Source organism: Bidens hawaiensis, unplaced genomic scaffold (assembly GCF_021521415.1).
Source record: "Bidens hawaiensis isolate Kalapana, Puna unplaced genomic scaffold, B.hawaiensis_p1.1 tig00004864_1, whole genome shotgun sequence".
Classification (NCBI taxonomy): domain Eukaryota; kingdom Viridiplantae; phylum Streptophyta; class Magnoliopsida; order Asterales; family Asteraceae; genus Bidens; species Bidens hawaiensis.
The window spans coordinates 18,878-41,009 of NW_027491306.1; the positions used below are offsets into that span (position 1 = coordinate 18,878).

Genomic DNA, 22,132 nt, shown 5'->3' on the forward strand with positions numbered 1-22,132 from the left:
TTTACTCGTTAAAACAATTTGAAGATCATTGTATTGTTTTGATAATGTTTGTGCAATTATGAAAATCCGGTGTGGGTTATATTTTGAGCCTTATGATATTTTAGACTCGTTTGGTCATAAATTCCTTAAAGTTATATACATGGTTATGGTCTAGACTCGATGATGTTGATGGGCTTGGTAGTAATTGAATACGAGTAGACTTATTTACTTAGTTCATATTTTGGACTGACTATTATATATTACCTTTTGGCCCATAGGCTTATTTGTAATATGGTATATTTTGGGATGATATATATATATATATATATATGTGTGTGTGTGTGTGTGTGTGTGTGTGTGTGTGCATGCGTTACCCTATGGCCTATGATTAGTGATGTTAGTTAGCCATTCGTGACTAAGGATGGCTTACTTGTGATATGTATATTTTGGGATTATATATATTCATCTATATATATAGGTATGAGCATTTGCTACCTTATAGCCTACGGTTGTGTGATGATATTTAGTTCCTTGTGGCTAAGAATGATGCAAGTAGGCTTATTGATGTGTGTGTGTATGGTGATTACGGCCGGGTCAAATATATTACTCAGGTTTTCAAATCCCGTGGTGAAGAGGCCCGTGTGGCGTGATCATCATTTTGGCGGATCAAATATATTACTCGGGTTTAAAATCTCGTGGTGAAGAGGCCCGTTGTATGTTAAACTGTAATCGGGTCAAATATATTACTCGGGTTATACTCGTGGTGAAGAGGCCCGTATCACGTGTTTGGATGTGTAAGCCGTGACCGAGTCTAATATATTACTCGGGTTTGACTCGTGGTGGAGAGGCTCGTGTCATGTGCTTAGGTCTTACCGTGTCCGGGTTAAATATATTACTCGAGTCTTGACTCGTGGTGAAGAGGCCCATGTACGCGTGTTCGATGATTAATGTATTATTTGGTGGAATATACTTATTTATTTTATTATTATTCTCTCTACTGTTTTAGAGCTATAACTTTGAAATAAATTATGATTATTGTTTATGAAAACTTGAACTCACTCAGCTCTAGCTGACTTTGTATGTATGTTAGATTGATTTGCAGGTTGAAAGGTAAGGAACTACGGCTTGGACGTGCTCGGGATTACTTGGACGGTTGAAGGCATATCTAGTCGGAGATTAATTACGCAAATTGTTTTCTTTTCATTTATTACTTTAAACATTTAAATTTTGGTTTTGGGCACTCTTCCCGGTTTTTGGGGATTTTGATTTTTATTATTCCGCTGTTTAATTACTCTGAACTGATTTTAATAAGATGAACTTGTTTGGATAAAACAAATTGGTTTGGTTTTACATTTTTGAGAATTTTTGGAAATGATGACCAACTGTAGGATTCCCGGGTTTTGGGGTCTTACATCTTGGGATGATGACTTACTTTGGGGAGTTAATTTTACATGCTTGCTTTAAATGTTGGGGAGTTTGGAAGTGATTCGCGGGTGTTTAGAAGTAACATACGCATACTCGGGCTTGAAAATGAGTTACGGGGCCCATGACATATGAATTTTAGGTTCTCTTGACAAAATAAATCCGAAACTGAGGTTATCTTAGCTCGCCTTACGAAATAAAGAGTGATAAATCCTTCGAGCTATGCGAAGGACAAAAAATCGGGGAAAAACCCTAACCATTGATATAATCTGTTTTCAGCCCCCCATGTGACATATCCTTCATTCGAGAGACTATTGAGGACCTAGGAGGAAATTTTGCATCATCTCAGAGCTCCCGGTTCATTGATCCATCAATGCTTTCTCTCATTCAACACATAAGCGAGCTATTCGTCATGTAGATGCAAGGCTAAATCAATCATTCCATTGTGACCACTTTAGGTATAGGGTTATTGTATGAAACTGAACATGCCTATGCTTCCATCTTTCTTTTTTGGAATGTATTTTGATTGATGTTATGATTAATCTTTCTTTATGTTAGTTGTGATTACTTAAACAGTTCTTTATCTGGGACTAGGGTTTATCACCGATCAATAGGTTGTGTTTATCAACTGCTAGGATTAGGTTCTTATAGCCATTGAACTATTGTAGTCGATCATTAATTTACCTAAAATCTTATATTAACAAACTGGTAGTTAGATGGACCACGTTCAATTATGCCAATTAATCAGATTAGGTTATGTGTATCAGCACGATCAAGCTGCCGTGTCATGTAATTTCTTAACAATCTTAACTAACGATTCATGTCTATGTGTTTATCCAATTGGTAGGATTCATAGTGTTTAGTGGATTGCATAACCTGAAACCTGAAGTGTGTCGCCCTTTTCTTGAATTGTTTATAAATAGTAAAAGTAATCGTGTTGCTTTAAACTAATCTTTCAAAACTGCTTGACATCATCTATCCGCCTAGTTACTTAGTTTTTAAGTCATGAGTCCAACTTACACTTTCCACTGATTCTCTTCTAAGACGCCTTACTTACTCGTACTAGTTATAGGCATTTAAGTGATTAAAGTACGTATGTTTTTATTAGAGCACGATATCTACATCAGTTGGGATCGCAAGCTAACATCCATTTATATAATCAGGAGTTTGACACCCTAGGTTTACTCGATATGGACCGTATCGAAAGCTCATTCGGCCTGTATTGCAGTTAATTTAGGACTGCCACTTTTGGCACATGAAGACTATGTGTATCCTTTTTTACGAATATAATGCTTCTCCAGCATTCATTTCTCCACTCCATTGTGATTTTGAGCCTTGGACACCTCCTATTCACCCCCTTATTCATTCTCATGCTAAATTGAAGCTGTTAATGTGTATAAATCGTATTTGTTATTAAATAGAAGATTTTACACAATTGTGCATTGAATTTATAAAATGATTTCTACATGGATACTAATCTACACACACAAGCAAATAAACCAAATGTCTACGTAATATATTTGTAAAAACATTGTAGCTAAAGATACCAAATCATTATTGATACCAAATCCTTATTGATATTTATCCAAAAATTAATGACGGAAGCAATAACTAAGTTAATTGGCATAAAAGAAAGACATACCCACTAAATGAAATTGAAGAGCCTACCCATAAGGTGGCCTCATGGGCAGGCCTTGGCCCAATAATCCGAACGAGACCTAATGAAAGCAAGCCCAATAGCATAAGAGATTCTAGAAGATGGCTTGGAGGCAAACCATTGATCTAGTGGGTGGCCCGAGGCACGCATGACCTGGGATAGGAGGCAATAACCAGGAGATAAAAATCTTCAGACTGACAAAGCCCAAGGGAAAGAGGATCGGACCAAAGGACTCGGCCGGAAGAGATAAACCATTAGACCATATGTATAAACACTCTCTTCTATAAATAGGGAAATGATGAACATTGTAATTCATGCACCTTTTAATACAAAACACTTTCACTCTTCACTTCTAGTTGATCTCCATTCTTGTGATTGTTAGGAACCTTCCCTGTTTACTCAGAATAGGTTCCAACATTGGCGCCATCCGTGGGACCTCTTGATCACAGGTCTTACCGTAACATCAAAGAAACGCCGATCAAAACCTAAAAGACATCTCACCACCTTTCCCTTCAGGTTCCGGGAAAAGTCACATCGTTAACGAAGGAGCAAGTGAAGTCCAGCGAGAACCAGATGTCCGGCCAGAAGCCGGCGAACCCGTTCTTGTAGAAGATATCACAGGACAAGAGGATGAAGAAGAAGAACCCCAAGGCGAAGAAGGCGAGAGGGAAGGATGGAAGGTAACTCCGGAGTTCTTACCTTAAGAGCTTTCATTGACGAGGAAGAGAAGGAAAAGCTAGAAACACTCCGGACCCGGCTCTCCTTTGAGACACCCGGGTCATAGTTAAACGAAGAAAGCCAAGGTGTCCAAAAGGGGGGGGTACAAAAGCGCTGATAGAGTTTCTGGTGACTCTCCTCTCCATTTCTAAAGGAAAGGAGAGAACGCCGGGGAACCCATTGGAAGCCCCCTATCGACCTAGGGACACATCCGACGTTTCCAAGTTCACTAAGCGTATAGCTGAGGTGCTGTTACCTCCAAAACTAAAATACCCCTTCACAGTTGACAAGTATGATGGCACGCAAGATCCTGAGGACCATCTGCACGGCTACCGGGGGGCGGGCTGGTCAGTGGTTGGTCCATGCCGGTATGGTGTCTAATGTTCCCCCAGACACTGACGAGGGGAGCCCGGGTATGGTTTGACAGTATAGAGCCCGGAAGTATTGATAGCTACGAGGAATTAAGAGAGAAATTCCTCCGAAATTTCAGCCAACAAAGAAAGGCTATGAAGAACCCCCAACGAAATCTTGCATATACGGAGGAGGGACGAAGAAAAGGTGGAACAATTTATGGAAAGGTACATATTTGAAAGCATGAACATAAAGGGTGTACCGGAAGTAATGAAGATTAGTGGGTTCATTAATGGGGTAAGGTTCTCCCAGCTCACAGAAAAGTTGGGGGAAGACTTCCCTACCACTTTTATCAACTAATGGACACAGTCAGAGCCTTTATCAGGGGAAAGACACTAGCTCCAAGTTAAGGTAGTGGGAGGAAAAGAAGGGGACTTTCAGGACAGAAGGAACAGTAGGGAGGTACGTGGGGGGAGGCCAAGTAGGGCGGGGGAGGATATCGGGAGAGGGAGCTAGATTATCCCCTTACAAGCCCCCGCATCCAGTAAATACCTCTTACTATCTCTGATGAGCTAAAAGTAGTTATAAATTTATTAACTAAAATTACGCTAATCTAGACACTAAGTAATAATTCTAGACTCTTAACTTAACTAAAACTACTAACCGCAAGTGAACCAGTCGACTCTAGTACAGCTAAGTAAGTCCGGATATCGAACCTACGAGACTCTTTTAATTACGTATCCTAGCTAAATTAGACTCAACTACAGACACGACTATTTGTTTATTATTTTAAGGGGGTTTTACTAAAACTAATATTAAATTAATCACTAAACTTAAAAGTGAATTAAACCTAGACTTAATTCAAATTATGACAAACAACCACCTAGGCTAGAATCCCTAATGTATCAATTATAAAATAGTTGGAAAATGTTAAGTTATGGAACTAGGATCTTAAATTATTCACTTAAAGAAAACCCAAACAGTACCCCTGACCCTTCTCAAGAAGACACCTATGGATCTCTCTTAAGTTCTTAAAAACACCATTTTTATTAGACTCGCTTACGGTCGCTAATTTATTTTATGATAAGTATCTCTATAAGAAATCCTACCTGACAGCGCGGAAATCAAAGGTAGTTTAAAGTATTCACTCAACTAGATAAACAAGGCTGAAAAATCAAACCTAGACGGACTCCTTACGAAGAACTAAATATAGCAATCTTAAGCAACCAAAACTTATCAGATACTCTATCACCTCTCAGCTATTTAGATTACCAGCACACTTAGGTCTATTTGATTTATTAATATTGTTCCTATGGCTTTATTGCAAATCAACCATAAACTAGTCAAAAACGCACAGTAGATGACCAAACAGAATCCTATCATATGACAGACAATCACCAAGGAAACTATGAAACAATAAAACTCGTCAAACAATCCTAAGCACACATATGCATCGAATAAATTAGAAGAACCCTCTTACTTAATCATAAACCATAACAAAAGCAAAGTCCAAACTAAAATCCAATATCAACAAAAGTTCATCATAACCTAGGCAATTTAGGGGTTTAGCCAACAACCATACTCAAGAACAAAGCAAATAGATAAGTTCAAATAATAAATTCATGATGAAAATAATAAATTCAAACCAATAATAATGATACATGGATGAGTAGGTGTTAAACCCAAATGCTTTTTGCTCGAATCAAGTCTTGCTGCTTCTCTTTTCTTCTTTTCTTGCGCCTGCCTCCTTCCTTCCTCTTTCTCTCTACTACCGTAACCCACCCTTTTTGTGCGTAGGCGGTCTCCCCTCTAATAATTCCAACCATCCCCATATATAATAATGGTAGCATCATTCCACCTTTTTCCTAGTCCACCGACTCCCGAAAAAAAAAACAATATATTTCCTGTTTGGGCCTTTTCAATTTATTTACTTAATTATGGCCCATATGATCCTTAAATCGAGCCTAGCATAAAATTGATATAGACAATAAGTGAACCTCAATTTGAGAATTCTGAAATATGGGTATTACGTTAAACTGATTTGAAATAAAGTCAACAAAAGAATCAGTTTAATAAACCAAAAGTTTTGACATCACATATTGTTGTTTGCATGAGTTTTTATTGTTTTGCAATCTTCTAAATTACATTAAAATAGACATTCTTAAATAATTAATATCAAATATATCAATTTAGCTCTTTGTTCTTTAAAACCAATAAAATATTGATATAAACCAATTAGACGGATTCCTTGATAAAAGCAATCCTAAAGTTACTCAAATATATAGGAAATAGTTATAATATTTTTATATAATTTAGCTCTTATCAATCCCCCACGGTTGCCCACCCATGTCAGGTCAGAAGCTTTCCGTCCCAGACCTCTTTTGGGAGAACGGTTAAGCGCGGGACATAGGGATGTGATGATAGCTGACCGGGAGAAGTATACCCCCAGACCTCCCACCCAAGCGAAGCAACCCTACAGACCCAATCCACAGGGGTTCTGTAATTACCACAAGAGTCCGGGACACTTGACCGAGAGTTGTGTGCAGTTAAAGAAATTATGGGAAGCCGCCCTAAAGGCAGGCCAATTGCCACTTCCTTCTAAGGAAGGGACCTCGAAGGTCAAGGAGGAGGATGAAGACAAACACTTCATCAACATGATTTGACGAAGAGGGGTAGAAGAAGGACGGGAAGACAAGCCTGCCAAAATGGGGAAAGGTGCGGCGTTCCCTCGAAATCCCATCTGGATAAATGTTCCTTTGTCATTCTCATGTCTGACTAACGACGATTCTAGGGAAATTCCATTGAACATATCGGCCAGTGTGGCAGAGCAACGGGTCTCCCGTGTCTACGTGGACAGAAGAAGTGGGGTCAAGGTCATGTATGAGCACTGTTTTGCAAGACTCCAGAAAGAGGTCCGGGCCTAGTTGGAACAAGATGTATGGCTCCTGGTGGGTTTCTTGGGGGAGGTAGTTAAGCCTTTGGGTTCGATATCCCTCCCTTTCAGCTTGAAAGAGGGAAGGAAAACTCGAAGGGTTCAACTTCGATTTTCAATAGTCAGCGCCCCTTCAAAATACAACATCATATTGGGGTGTCCTGGCATGAGGGCGCTCCGAGCCATCGCTTCCACAGCGCATGGGTGTATAAAGTTCCCAACCCCCGAGGGTGTGGCAACAATACGGTCGTCGGCTGAGATTATGGCCAGTATAAGCCCGGATGGAAAAGCGAAAAAGAAACATGAAGGGATGGAGGAGTGGGTCCTGAACGGGGAGTTCCCCAAGCAAACAGTAAAGATAGGGACTTCGCTGACTGACAAAGGGAAGGCAGGGTTAAAAGAACTGTTGTTAAGGAACGTAGATGTATTCGCATGGAGGCACGAAGACATGACGGGGATCCCCCGAAACCAGGTTCAACACAGCCTCAAGGAGTTCCATTGGATAAAGCCTGTCAAGCAAAAGAAAAGAAGTCTATGGCCCAAAAACACTCAAGATGTATTGGAAGAAACCTGGAAGTTGTTGCAAGCCGGGATAGTCAAAAAGGTAAAATATCCCTAGTGGATATCCAACCCGGTGATGATAGCTAAGTTTGATAATAGCTGGCGAATGTGCATTGACTTCAAGGACCTAAACAAGGCCTGTCCAAAAGATGCGTACCCTCTCCCGGAGGTCGAAAAGAAAATAGAGTCTTTGGCAGAGTATCCTTTAAGGTGCTTCTTAGACGCCTACAATGGATACCATCAAGTACAGATGGACCCCAAAGACGAAGAAAAAACAGCTTTCTAAACTGACGAGGGGACCTTTTGTTACACCAAGATGCCATTTGGTCTGAAAAATGCAGGAGCCACATACCAGCGTTTTATGGACCAGCTTTTTGAAGAACAGAGAGACAGAAACGTGGAGATTTATGTGGATGATCTAGTCATCAAAATCAAGCATGAAGAAGGAATGCTGAGGGACATTAGGGAAACGTTCCAAACCTTGAGAAGGGCCAATATGAAGCTGAATTCGAGGAAATATTCCTTCGGAGTGGAAGAGGGGAAGTTCTTGGGGGTGTTGGTAACAAAAGGGGGAATCCGGGCCAATCCGGAGAAGGTAGAGGCGTTGATCCAAATGAGGTCTCCCAAGAGTCTTAAAGAACTACAAAGGCTCAACGGAATACTTGTGGCCCTAAATAGGTTTCTTTCCAAAATAGCGGGCCCTTTATGGTTGTCTTAAGAAGAAGTACGAATAAGAGCAAGTTCTGCTGGGATCGCGAGGCAGAGGAAGCCTTCCAAGACCTGAAGAAACACCTGTGCAACCTCCCTACGATTGCGACCCCTCAGCCGAGAGAAACATTGATATTGTACCTCACCCAGACATCAAAAACAATAAGCTCTGTACTGATGGTTGAAAGGAGAGAGACGCATGTACCCATTTATTTTATTAGTCGTACATTAAAGGGGTCGAAAGAAAGATATTTTCCAATAGAGAAACTGGTATTGGCTTTGATCTATACAGCAAGGAAACTCCGGAGATATTTTCAGGCGCACGTTGTGCGAGAACTCACTAACCAGCCTTTACATCAAGTATTGTCGAAGCCCGAAGTCTCAGACAGACTGACAAAGTGGGCAGTAGAATTGGGGGATCATACACTTGAGTATCGGCCACGGACAGCCATCAAACGGCAGGTCCTAGCCAATTTCTTGGCAGAAACGGAAGGGGGAGAGGATGGCGAAAAAGAAGAAGGATATGATACAAGGGGAAATGAGGCAACAAAGGAAGGGGAATAGGAACCTTGGTGGAAACTATACACCGACGAGGCCTCCAACAAAGAAGGAAGTGGGGCAGGACTGATCTTGGTATGCCCCGAAGGGATAGAGTTAACTTACGCAATACGGTTGAATTTCCAAAGCATGAACAACGAAGCAGAGTATGAGGCACTTCTGGCTGGCCTCAGAATCGCCAAAGGAATAAGGGTAAGAAGAGTTCAAGCTCATGTAGACTCCCTTCTGGTAGCTAACCAGGTGGGAGGGACCTACGACGCTAGGGATGTGAAAATGAAGGAATACTTGAAAGTGACCCAAGAACTGATGAAGGAATTCGAAGAGGCAGAAGTGATACACATCCCCAGAGGTTCCAATAAAAAAGCAGATGCTTTGAGTAAGCTAGCTGCAGTCGCCTTCGATCATTTGGCAAAAGAAGTAAAAGTGGAGACCCTTCAGCAGCTGTCGATGACGGAAGCAACAGTAGCCCATGTGGGGACCCAAGGAAGCAGTTGGATGACTCCCCTCCTTGAGTACCTGCAGGAGGGAAAAGTGCCAAAAGATAAGGAAGAAGAAAGGAAGTTGAGGGTCAAGGCTTTACAGTATGAGGTAATTGAAGGAGGTTTATACAGAAAGTCCTATCTGGGACCCTCCCTCAAATGCATCGGCTCGGAGGAAGCAGAATATGTGATGAGAGAAATACATGAGGGAATCTGTGGGATGCACATGGGAGCAAAAATGATAGTGGCACGGGCAATGAGGGCCGGATATTACTGGCCAGCGATGTTTTTTAGCGCCGTTAAGGAAATACAAAAGTGTGACCACTGCCAAATACATACACCAGTAGGGAGAAAGCCAAAGTCAAACCTAGTACCGGTAAGCTCCTCGTGGCCTTTCCAAAAATGGGGGATAGACATAGTGCGGCCCTTCCTGGAGGGAGCAGGAAAAGTAAGATTTTTGATAGTGGCGATTGATTACTTCACAAATGGGTAGAAGCCAAGCCACTGCGAACGATCACAGGGGAGCAAGTAAAAAATTCGTGTTGGAAAACATTGTTTGTAGGTTCAGTCTGCCGTACGCCATAATCAGTGATAATGGAAAACAATTTGCCAACAACCCATTTCGGGAGTGGTGCCTCCAACTAAATATCAAGCAAACGTTCACGTCAGTGGCTCATCCCCAAGCTAACGGTCAAGTAGAGCGAGCAAACAGAAGCATGGTGGAGGGAATTAAAGCAAGACTAGGAAGGGAAAAGGGATAATGTGTGGAGGAATTACTCCATGTTTTATGGGCACACAGGACCATGCCCAAAACAAGCAATGGGGAAACACCTTTCAGCTTGACGTATGGAATGGAGGCTATGATACCTGCAGAGATTGGGGCACCAACTCGACGGGTTTCACAGGGGAAAAGGGGAATGAAGAAGATTTGTGTTTAAATCTAAACTTGGCAGAAGAAATAAGGGAGGAAGCAGCAAGAAGGGAAGTGGGATACAAGAAAAAGATGGAGAAGTACCACAATGCAAGGGTCAGAGAAGTCAGATTTAAGAAAGGAGATCTGGTACTAAGGGAGAACGAGGCAAGTAGAAAGGAAGACCAAGGGAAGTTGGGACGAAAATGGGAAGGACCCTACCAAGTTATCTGGGCTGGGGATAAAGGAGACTACAAATTGGCAGACGGGGAAGGAAAAGAGATCCCTAGGACTTGGAACTCCATGCAACTCCGAAAGTATTACGCCTAAAAGTACCAGCAAAAGGGCCAAGGATCAAGTAAAATAAGGCACCTCTCCGTGAGGAAAGATGAGAAAGTCTAAACTGTATTTTTGTGTAATCCCCATGTAAACACGATCCTAATGCAAGAAAATATTTTGTGAAACTGTAATGAATAAGAAAATGAGTCCGTCTCATCAAAATGCAATAAGTAACACACGAGTCCGCCTCGTAAATACTCATGCAACACTCCCCAAAAAGGGAAGGCCTCGTCGATAGGCTACATGGTTAACCAACAATCAAACATAAAAATGATAAGGCAAACACCAAGCATTATCGTCCATATCTAAGTACAAGCAAAGTTTAAATACGCCCATACAGGAGCAAATAACGGCACCCTTGTCTGAAAACACCCATCAACAAACTAACACAAAGCACAATTGTCCGAAACAAACCACAAAACAAACACTATGGCAAAGGAGAAGGGGGATCAACAACCGAGGAAAGGGCCTAGATATCTTCAATATAAATCTCGGGGTTCGATGAAACTTGTGCAATAATGGGAGGAACATGAGCAGTAAGGGCCATAAAAGCCTCTTGAGCCTCCGCCTCTGCAGTTGGGGAAAACGAAGGAGCCTCCTGTAGAGAAATCCCATGAGAACAATGTTCATAGCCCGCACGAAGCCCATGTTGGAACCCGGAAACAAATACCGACCGGTTTAGATTATCTCGAATCTCTAAAGTCTGCCTCCAACCCAAAGCCCTATCATATACCTGCCAGAAACCTTTAGAAACAATCCACTTCCGATCCCCCTCGTGTTTTGAAACGACCCTCCGCAAGCGGGAACATTCTCCTCTCAGCCACTCAACCTCCTAGACAAGCCATCAACCTTTTGTTCCCCTTGACCTTTGGCAACCTCTAGCTGCTCCAAAGCAGATTTATGTTCGGAGCGTTCACGATCGAGTAAAATTTTCAACTCATGAATCCTCACAAGAGAAGGAGTCTCTTCAAGCTACATTAAGCACACAAGGCAAAGTTACCAAAAAAGAGAGAGAGAGAGAAGAGGAAGAGATAAACCTTTGAAATCTTGGCCTAAGCATCGAGGAGGGAAGACCGGACATCATCAAAATCAGCAACTTTTTCCTAGGCAAATTGGAGGTTAGCAGTCAAATCAGAAACCTGCTTCTTTGAAGACCCCAATGCAACCTTCAACCCAGGAACTTCTAAACTTAGCTCTTCGACCAAGGTCTCTTTCGCATCTCCATAACCCGTCGAGTATAACCTTCAACGGACTTTTTCAAGCTTGCAACCTCCTCCAGACTGTTGTGATAAGCGAGATTGGTATCCACAGAAGCTTGACGAAGGGAGGAACCCAGCACCAAGGTCCGATACAAATAAGTGCCAAACTTCCCAACCAGACCATCCGGTAGCATGGTTTGAACATGAGCATAATCAACAGGGGGAACAACACACGTTAAGAACTCATGAGCAAGGTGGGGGGGTATTAACGGAAGAGTTAACCGTCAGGGACCATTTAGGGATGAAAAGGTCAGCGGGAGGCAGATCACCTAAGGAGGGAATCGAGGGAGCTTCAGCGGTAATGGGGGCTTTACCTTTGGGATCAGCATCAGAGACAATAGGACCTTTATCCATCGGAGCAGGAACAACGACTGGGATCAGGAGAAACATCAAAAACCTTGTAGGAAAAATCATCATCCACGTCAACAACCTCATGAACAGAAGAGGAGCCTTGACCAGCAGAACCCAGGTAAGTACACTTGGAGTTACGAAGACGACTTTTGATGGAAGAGTCAAACAGGTCAGACGCAACATTCTTGCGTTTCAAGGAGTCTTGGATGGCCAAAGTGAAAAACCAGAGGCATCAGAGTCAGAAGAGGCATCAACAATGTGAGCAGTCAGGGTAGAAGCATTAGCAGACACCGGGAGAGTAACGAAGTCGGCACCTTTCACGGGACGTTTTTGAAGAATCTCAATCAAATCCATTTCTGCAAAATAACAACAGATGAAAGTTAAAAACAAAAGGCAGGAGAAAAGGTAAATGCAAATAGAAGAGGCAAAGGGTCACCAACCTCGGTCCCTGTCAAACATAGTTGGACGTTTCAACGGATCTGGCCAAATTTAACTGAGTCCCACCATGTACAGCAGAGGTTCGGGGTAAGTGGCGGCCTCAGTTGAATTTTGAATCAACAATTTGTAAAGCGAATCATGACTAGTAGGGAAACCGGGGGCAAGATCATCAATATGAGAACCAATATGACGACGGCGAGTAAGACCAGGGGAAAAGGAGGAAGAAACAAAGAAAAAATCATCCTTCCATTCCCAAGGGTAGAACCCAAAAGGAATATGGAGACACAGGGAGGATGTTTACCATTGGCCCGCCGTTCAAAAGTATACCAATCGCCATCAGCTTTCAAACGGTAAAATCGACAGAACAAAGTAACAGAGGCATCTCCGCCAAAAGCACGGCAAGCAACCTCAAAGTGAGTCACACGAAGAAACCCTAAAGGGTGAACTTGGGAGAAGCACAATCGATGATGTTTCAACAAGGCCAATTGGAACTCAGTTAAAGGGTAACGAATGTTTGCGAACTCGAGATTCTTCACATACAAAGCAATAAACCCAGGGAGACTACAGGCCGTCTCGCCTGGCCTAGGAAGGGTAGGAGACAAGGATAGGGGAATATGATAGGTTGAACACAAGGAAGCCATTCTGACAGAGGACATGGTCGAGGTTATGGTGGAACAAGAGTCGCGACTCATAATGAAGCAATGAAAGGAGATAACAAACATGTGCAAAGATGGAGAAATCGTCGGGGAGCTATTGGAAGAGAGAAGATCAATAATGGTGAAATGACAAGGGGGCGGTTATTACTAACATGGGGAACACAAAACCATCAAAATTCAAAAGAGATTGGGCCGGATCCTTCAAGTGGGCCAAAAAGAAAATAGAACGGGCACATCATAAGCAGGCCAATAAGAGAAGAAGCCCAATGACAAAACAACGAAAGAAGGATCAGGAAAGATAAGATGAGTCTATGGTTCTCGTCATAAATAACGAGAACAATAGACTGGGGGGACTTGAAGAGCCTACCCATAAGGTGGCCTCATGGGCAGGCCCTAGCCCAATAGTCTGAACGAGGCCCAATGAAGGCAATCTCAATAGCACAAGAGATTCTAGAAGATGGCTTGGTGGGAAACCATTTGCGAGGGAAACTCCATGTAGCACGTTCGATCTAGTGGGTGGTCCGAGGCACGCATGACCCGGGATAGGAGGCAATAACCAGGAGATAAAGATCTTCGAACTGACAAAGCCCAAGGGAAAGAGGATCGGACCAATGGACTCGGCCAGAAGAGATAAACCATTAGACCATATGTATAAATACTCTCTTCTATAAATAGGGAAAGGATGAACATGGTAATTTATGCACCTTTAATACAAAACACTTTCACTCTTCACTTCTAGTTTATCTCCATTCTTGTGATTGTTAGAACCTTCCCTGTTTACTCGGTATAGGTTCCAACAGAAATCAAATGGAGAAAGATTATCATCTAGGCTTTGAATCCTCTTGACTTATGAAGTAAAGTATGGAAGGTTGTTAGTATCTTAATACTTATTTTATTTTATATTTTTTACTTCAAATAGCCATTTTAACCGTCTCAAAAAAGTGTTGTAAACGAACCGAATGAACACGGACACTTAATCAAACAAATATTTATGTTCATATTTGTTCATTTAAAAAATGAATATTTGTGTTCGTTTTTGTTCGTCTGTTTAAAATCTAAATGAACATAATTGAAAGCAGATAAAAGAACATAAATGAACAAATGTAAATGAACATAAATAAAAACACTTAAATGAACTCAAATTAACAACTATAAAACCTTTAAGTAGATAACTCATGTTGATAATATTTAATTATTTTCTATAAATACATAAAAATTATAAATAAACCGACATAAACGAACATAAGTAAACGAAAGTTCATGAAGATAAATGAACGAATGGAACATGTGTTCATGTTCGCTCGTTTAATTAACGAACACAAATTTTTTCTTCATGTTCGTTAGTTAATTAAGTAAACGAACATAAACGAACTTTCCACTGAAGAGTTCATAAATAATTTTTCAAGTGTTCGGTTCATATGCGGACCTACTTTTCAATTCACACAACTTTATCCCCTGCTATTAGTTATATATGTCACCGTTTTTATTTTATTTTAACTTTTTATGTTAGAATTATCGGGTATTACAGGACTCATATTTTTTCCATGTCCCAGTCGAATATCATTCAGGAACATCCTGTTCGGACTGCAAATATAAATTTGTTACTATATATTTCATTGTAACTATGCGTAGTAAAGCGAATAATCTATATATTTATGCAGTCCTTTTATTATTCAACTTAATTAAAATATACATAATCCTCCACTCACCAATGGAATAAAAAACTCAGACAGAAACCTTTAAATGAATCCCAACAACTATAGAGACAACAATGCAACGACAACTACTGCTACAATATCATAATAAGGAATTATAAATACTAACAGCACCAGCTTCTGTATCTAAAAAGAAATATTATAGTTTAATGCTGGTGGCTTAGTAACAGAAAAATCTTTTAAACACTCAAAAGTTCTGGGTTAGAATCCCACTAACAAATAATTTTGCCATAAAAAAGAAAGGAATTATCATATCAGCACAATATTCATAATCGACATAAATATGTTTTTAAGCTAATTAGTGTTATTTCACCACTTGGAACACTTCAGACGGCAGTAGGCAGATAGTCCAAAAACTATATATATATATATATATATAAAAGAGAGAGATATTTTGAGAACCATGTTGAGATGTAAGAACTTCATTCTATGCCACACATTTAATTAAATTGATTAGAATATGTGATTGAGATTAAATCTGGCAAAAAAGTCAAAGTATAAGAGAGAATAAAGATGTAAGTGATTACACTAACTTTTATGTCCATTACACATGTGTAAAAAGTCGACTCGGTGTGTAAAAAAATCTGTAATTTTTTTACGTGTATGTAACCTATATATATTACGCATGTGTAAAAAAAATTCGAAAAAAAAAATTGTTACACTGAGTTCTTTCGAGTTCTTAAAACTCAAAGGGGTTTTCATTTGAAATCTCCCCATATACATATATATATATATATATATATATATATATGGGACGGATCATGCGAGAAGTCGATCTCAACCATTGATTATCTCTGATTAGTTCTATGCATTAATTTCTCTAATTACTCCTAAAATATTTTTCATACTAATTCTTGTAGAAAATTACAAATTTGAATTATCTGTTACCTACATATAAAAAAATATATATGTAGGTGAATTGTATTAAATTGATCACCTACACAAGTAACATAATAATCTATACTTAGCTTATATTCAATTATACAAATTGTTAGTTATTTTTATTTTTATCAAAATATAACTCGTATTTACCAACACAATTTATTTTCTCCTACACTAATTTTGTTTCTTTTATTTTTCACTAACACATAATTAATATTTACCTACACATATATCGTATCCACCTACACAACTTGCTAGTTCATTTTGTTTTCACGTACATATAAATAATATTCATCTACGTACATACATATATACATGCATGCATACATACATACATACATACATATTTATATGAAAATGTTGACGAAAATTTATTTTTTAAAAGTTTAATAGGGTTCGGTTTGGTTAAACAAGTGAGGAATGGTATTAGCTTTAATATAATAAAAGAAATAAGATTTAAAAACAATTAATAGAAAAAAATTCAACAAAAACTGGTTATAAAGGAGCTCGAACCCGGGTCTATATGGACCTTGGTTCAACATGCCCAAACATAACCAACTGGACTACACAGAAATTGATAAAAGCTTGATTCAGATAGTTTATATTTACTTTCTCACTCTAAGGTATAAACCCTAATCAAACAATCCCCAAATTGAAGATCTTACACTATCTGTTGATTAAAATTAACAATGGGGTTTTATTGGGCATTCAAATCCAATTACAACCCATATTTTAATTGCCTTGAGCGATTAAGAATTGAAGGAGAACCAAAAATTAGGGTTTCCGGCCGCGAACAAGTTTAGGAATGAATATAAACGACTTTAATTGCTGCAAGTGTCTTGGGGCTTAGGTTCAGGATTGTAAGAGGATGTTACATGTTCATTTAATTGAATGATGGACAAGTATTTATAGTGATACAATGTTAAAATAGGTCCGCATTCAAGATTTAATGAAATTGATAAAATGATTCGATTAACCGGTAATTACTCGTTATTTCCATAAGGGCGACTGACGTGGAGTAGGGCTGTTCACGAACCGAGTGGGCATCTGCTCGAACTCGACTCGAATTGAAACCGAGCGGCTCGATTCGGTTCGAATTTAAAAAAACGAGCAGAAAAGCCTTGCTCGAACTCGCTTGGTTTACAACCGAGCGGCTTGATTCTGCTCGATTTGGCTCAAATTAAAAAATAATAAAAATAAAAGGATGCATCATTTGAGTAAAACTGTTGCGTGTTAGTAGCTTCGATTTGATTAGGTTATCGAACGAGCGGCGGAGCAGACGAATGGCGGAGCAGACGAGCGGCGGATGACAGACAATGTTGCATTAGGGTTGAAACAATGAGAGGAGAGGAAGAGAGCAGATAACAAGAAGTAAAGGATGATACATTTTTACAATTAGGGTTTACTTTTATATGAGCTTTGGTATTTGACTGATTATTTTAAATATCAAATGAATGGGCTTCAGCCTTCATGTTTCATTTCATATTTAGATAATTATATTTATATATATATATATATATATATAATAAATTTAAACAAAATAATTCAATCCCATCGAACGAACCTATATATAATACGTATAAAATCAACTAAAAATATTTGAGCCGAACCGAACCGAATGGACCTTTGCTCGTTGCTTGGCTCGTTTGCAAACCGAAACGAGCAGAGCGGCTCGTTTACAATCGAGCGAAAAAACGAGCGAGCAAATTTCGAGCAATTTTCGAGCGAGCGGCGAGCGATTTCGAGTGACGAGCGCTTTGGACGGCCCTAACGTGGAGGTTAAGAAGCCATAAACTCCTGATTTCGTGGGTAAATTGAAGCAAAAAGATGGAAAGGGGTTCATGAAGGATGACGGGAGGGAAAGAATGAGCAAGAAAATATTTTAAAAAGTTTGCTATCAGGTCCATTGACTTGGGTTTGGTGGTCAAAAGTTGCAAAACTTAAGTGTAGGGACTGAAAACGCACATGATAGATACTTTAAGTGTAAACAAACGTAATATAATTAATAAAAATTGACGTTTTTTAATTAAAAATGAAGATTCGATTACAAACGGGTAATAAAAATGAATATAAATATTAAATCCGAATTTGACAAATGTCATAGATATGCTAACATATGTTTCTCCACTTCGACGATATATTATCCTCGTTACAGTGTTCAGCATGACCCATTGATAACCGTCGTTTGAATCATGCAAAAACCTAATTAACCTAAGCAGCTAGGGTAAGTCAGGTATCATATCCACCAGGAGTATGTGGTCAGTGTGAAGTGAAATCAATTCCTAAACTTATGAAGTAATTCAATTAAAGTGCTAATCACACTAGCAAACGGTTTATATGTTATAACAAGTAACCAAGTAATCACGTATTCAATCAATTAACAAAGACAAATCACACCAGGGAATCCAAGTAGTTAACCTAACAGCAAACTCATGCAACTTAACAGATTAACTGATGTGTTGTAAAACACACGTATTTTTCGCACCTTTTATCTACGTAATATATTATATTTTATGTGTTTTTACTCGTTTTAGATAGGTTTTACATACATTTATTAATCTTGTAGGTTTTGGGTAAAAGAAAGAAAGAAACTGGGACTTTTCGAGCTTTTTACGAGCCTTTTACGCATACAAGTTCAAGATAAAGCTTAAGGCCCGACCCGTATGCATCATGGAGGCCCAAGACCATATTATATTATATTATATAAAAAAAATAAAACCCTAATCAGCAAAAAGAGCTGCTGGACGGAATCAACAGCAGCACAACAACAATCAACAGCAGCACAACAACAGCAACAGCAGCAGTAGCAACAGCAGCACGACAGCAGCCAACAGCAGCACGATAGCTGCTGATCGGAATTTCCAGCAAGAAAAAAGAAAGAAAAAGCTTTTGTGTGCTAGGGTTTTGATCGTGTGACGGCTAGGGAAGGAAGAACAAGCAAGAATCAAGCCTCGGGATCATTCACCACTGTTTTTTACAGCCGAGAGCAGCCCCGGAACACCTCATATCCTTACCTCTTTTTCATTGTTCATACACTTTTAGTTTCTTGCTTAATTGTTGAATTGTTTTGCAATTACTTGAGAGATTGAATTGTTTATGATTAGGATTGATTGTTGGAAGATTGTTAAGATGGTTGGTATGAGTTTAATGATGGTTTTATTAAGTGTTTGCTGCTGTCCAAAAATTATGCTCGGCTAATCTTGTTAGTTCTACCTAGGAATGATGATAATTGTTAGGATTTGATGAGTTTTATGGATTGTTTGATTAATAGACCTTAATTGTTATTGTAAAGTTTTATTTAGACATGAAATAGGTTGTGTTTAAGGGCTGGAAATTTTGGTGATTTATTGCATAAACCCCGTGTGTTGATTGATTAGTTTTGTATTGATTGATCGGTGCATTGTTTGATTCTAGACTTTGTGTTTAGGGTTTGTTTGCGGTAGGTACCACCGTAGGGTTTTGTTGCATGATTTATTGGATTAAGTACAGCGGTTAAACACCTTCCTTGAGACCGAGAGGTGATAGGAAGTTAGGGTTGTCTCATTACCTTTGCATGCTAGAATAAGGATTGCGCGAGAGCGAGTTCGTTTCTTGTCAGGTTTAGGTGTTTTGAGCGACTAGTTGATCTATTTTTGTTTAAGTTGAATTGTTCCTCTATCCTTGGTTGTGTAGTATTCATTACCATTAGGGTCGAGTGTTGGTGAGACCGAGAGGTGATCCTTCATTAGAACACGTTAGCAATTATTTCCCGGTTTGGTCGTTTTAGGCGATTTTGAGTAGTTTAGGCTTGTTGTGTGAGACCGAGAGGTAATCCAGTGAGCCCGAGCGATCCTTAGTCATGTCATCTTTAGGGACCGGTGTCTTGAATTCATCCAATCTATTAGCTTGTTAGACCTACAATTTGATTCAAACCTAGGTAGACGTTTTTCTCCCATCCGAAGTTAACACCGTCAGTTTTCCGTTAAGTTTTCTATTTTTGGTAACTTTTGTCAGTTAGGTCAGTCAGTCCAGTTAAGTCATTTTATAAAACAAATTTAAAAATCAAAAATTAATTAATTATTATTCTTAGGTAGGTCGTGTCTAGGGTCGTAATCGTTAGCGTCTTTCGTGTCTTCGTGTTCGATACTCGGACTTCCTAGAGTTATATTACTTGCGACCGGTACACTTGCTGGTTGTGTGTGGTTAGGATTTTCGTTTTAATTAAAGCTTCGTTGTGAGGGTTATCCGACGCACATCATTAACAATCACTGATCAATACCGATTGACTAACTAGATAAACCTTAGGCATCAACGCTTACTAACACACAGCACTGGTTATCAAACAGTCCCTGCCAGTGTGACTCAACTAAGGGAAAGTGTATGCTTCATTACATTCAACTAGTCAAAACAATCCTATAAGCAATTATCATAGCAACTGGCACAATAATCGTTCTGATCGAAATAAACCTAAACCGACTTAGTGCACAATAATACTAGACATCAATACTCATAGATTAATCAAAGATCATTACAATCAACTCATTCTAAATACATGAGAAAAACTTAAAGATACAATACTCTACATCCCGGGTATGACTCGAAGAAACTAGCCGCGCATCGGCATCTCTCGGGCCTCGGTTATGATCTGGTAGGCCATGTAGGACACTTAGAGATGATTGGGGATGATCGGGACTTGCTCTTCTACTCGGGAAATCTCCTGGAAGGTCAAGAATGCCGTCTAGGGTCGTCCAAATGTGATATAAAACAAAACCCTAACTTTCACGATTCTAGGGACCATCGCGTAGCGCGATGGCCTCCTCTCCTGGTCCATCGCGCTACGCGATGGACCAAAAGTCAACGCAATCATTTACAGGGCATCGCGTAGCGCGATGCCCCACCTTCAACACCCATCGCGCCCGGGTCTTCATTCCATGCTCGTACAGGTCCAAATTAAACACGTTAAGTACCTGTGACCTGAAACACAACACACACGTATGAAGTACCAAAGTTCCTAAACTAAACACGTAAAACAAGTACGTTAACACAATTAAATATGTACAAATAAACCGAACATCACATCCCCACACTTATCTTTTGATTGCCCTCAAGTAAAACTCTAAAGTAAACATTAACCGCCATCATAGGTCAACCAATTATCACCATTAATACTAGCAAGGTTTAAGGTCATACCCAGTTTCCCAGAATGACACTTTCTAGATTGACAACCCACAAATAAAGTTAATGCTACCATAAAACCATAGAATCGCCCAGACAAGTGTACTTTGTTTCCGGTTAGAGCATACATGTTCACACCCCTCACACTATCAACACTCCACTCGGTTTAATATTTTGACTGACAAAAGATGTGCCAGTATATGTCTCTGCCCTTAATATACCTAATATGAGTTACAACTTAATATGCTTGCTGGTCAGTCTTATCTCCACCCATTAACCACCGGTTGCATAAAGACTCGGACTAGGGTTTTGCTGAGGCTTAGGTTTGGGTGTGGATTAGGCTTATTTAGTGACTCAGATGGATGAAACCCAGTTAAACAACCCAATATACAAACTCACAAATACAAACGAACTAGATACAAAATCAACAGCTAATAACAACTGCAATACTGAAATGATAACTTCTTTTTGTCTTTTTGCTGATTATTTTTTTTTTATTTTTTTTTTTTTGCATCAATACTAACTGAAATGACTGATAATTACAACTCAGAACTTAACAACTTTACAACTCGTCTGACTAAGTACAACTCGATATATATACAACTCGATAACGAACTGGATTTCATCACACGGGTAAAAATAAAATAAAGGCCAAGGCTGAAATGGTGTGTAATGTTCAGTTTAACAAACGAAAAGGAATAAGGTCCAAACGGGCTCCTAGGGGATAATGTCGGGTAAGGAATTTATTTAGTGAGGAAAATATGTACGGAATGGGTTTTCTAAAGTCCTAATCTCCATACAGGTGGTGGTATTAAGATCTCGAAAAGCATGTGGCAAGCAAGTTCTAATTCTGTAAAACATACCGGTTTCTCTCAATAAATGGTAAGACATGTTTTATATCTATTATATAATATGTGTATTAAGTATAGGGGCCAATCTCACAATATATCTGGAAATATGGGATGCCGATATGGAACATGTATACCCGTCCCCTTGACTCGTTATCCCGGCCTAAATGATTCCATTTTCCAACTTCTCATTTTAAAAACATTTGTCAGGAAAAC

At 39.5% G+C, this 22,132-nt stretch overlaps 1 protein-coding gene across 1 annotated transcript; it reads left to right on the forward strand.

The window, feature by feature from the left end:
- Positions 1 to 9,014: 9,014 nt before the first annotated feature.
- LOC143628258 (uncharacterized) lies at positions 9,015 to 10,604 on the forward strand. Its single transcript, XM_077097894.1, has 2 exons — positions 9,015 to 9,740; positions 10,164 to 10,604. Exons 1-2 carry the CDS (start codon positions 9,015 to 9,017, stop codon positions 10,602 to 10,604), a joined length of 1,167 nt encoding a protein of 388 aa, XP_076954009.1.
- The last annotated feature ends 11,528 nt before the right edge of the window (positions 10,605 to 22,132 follow it).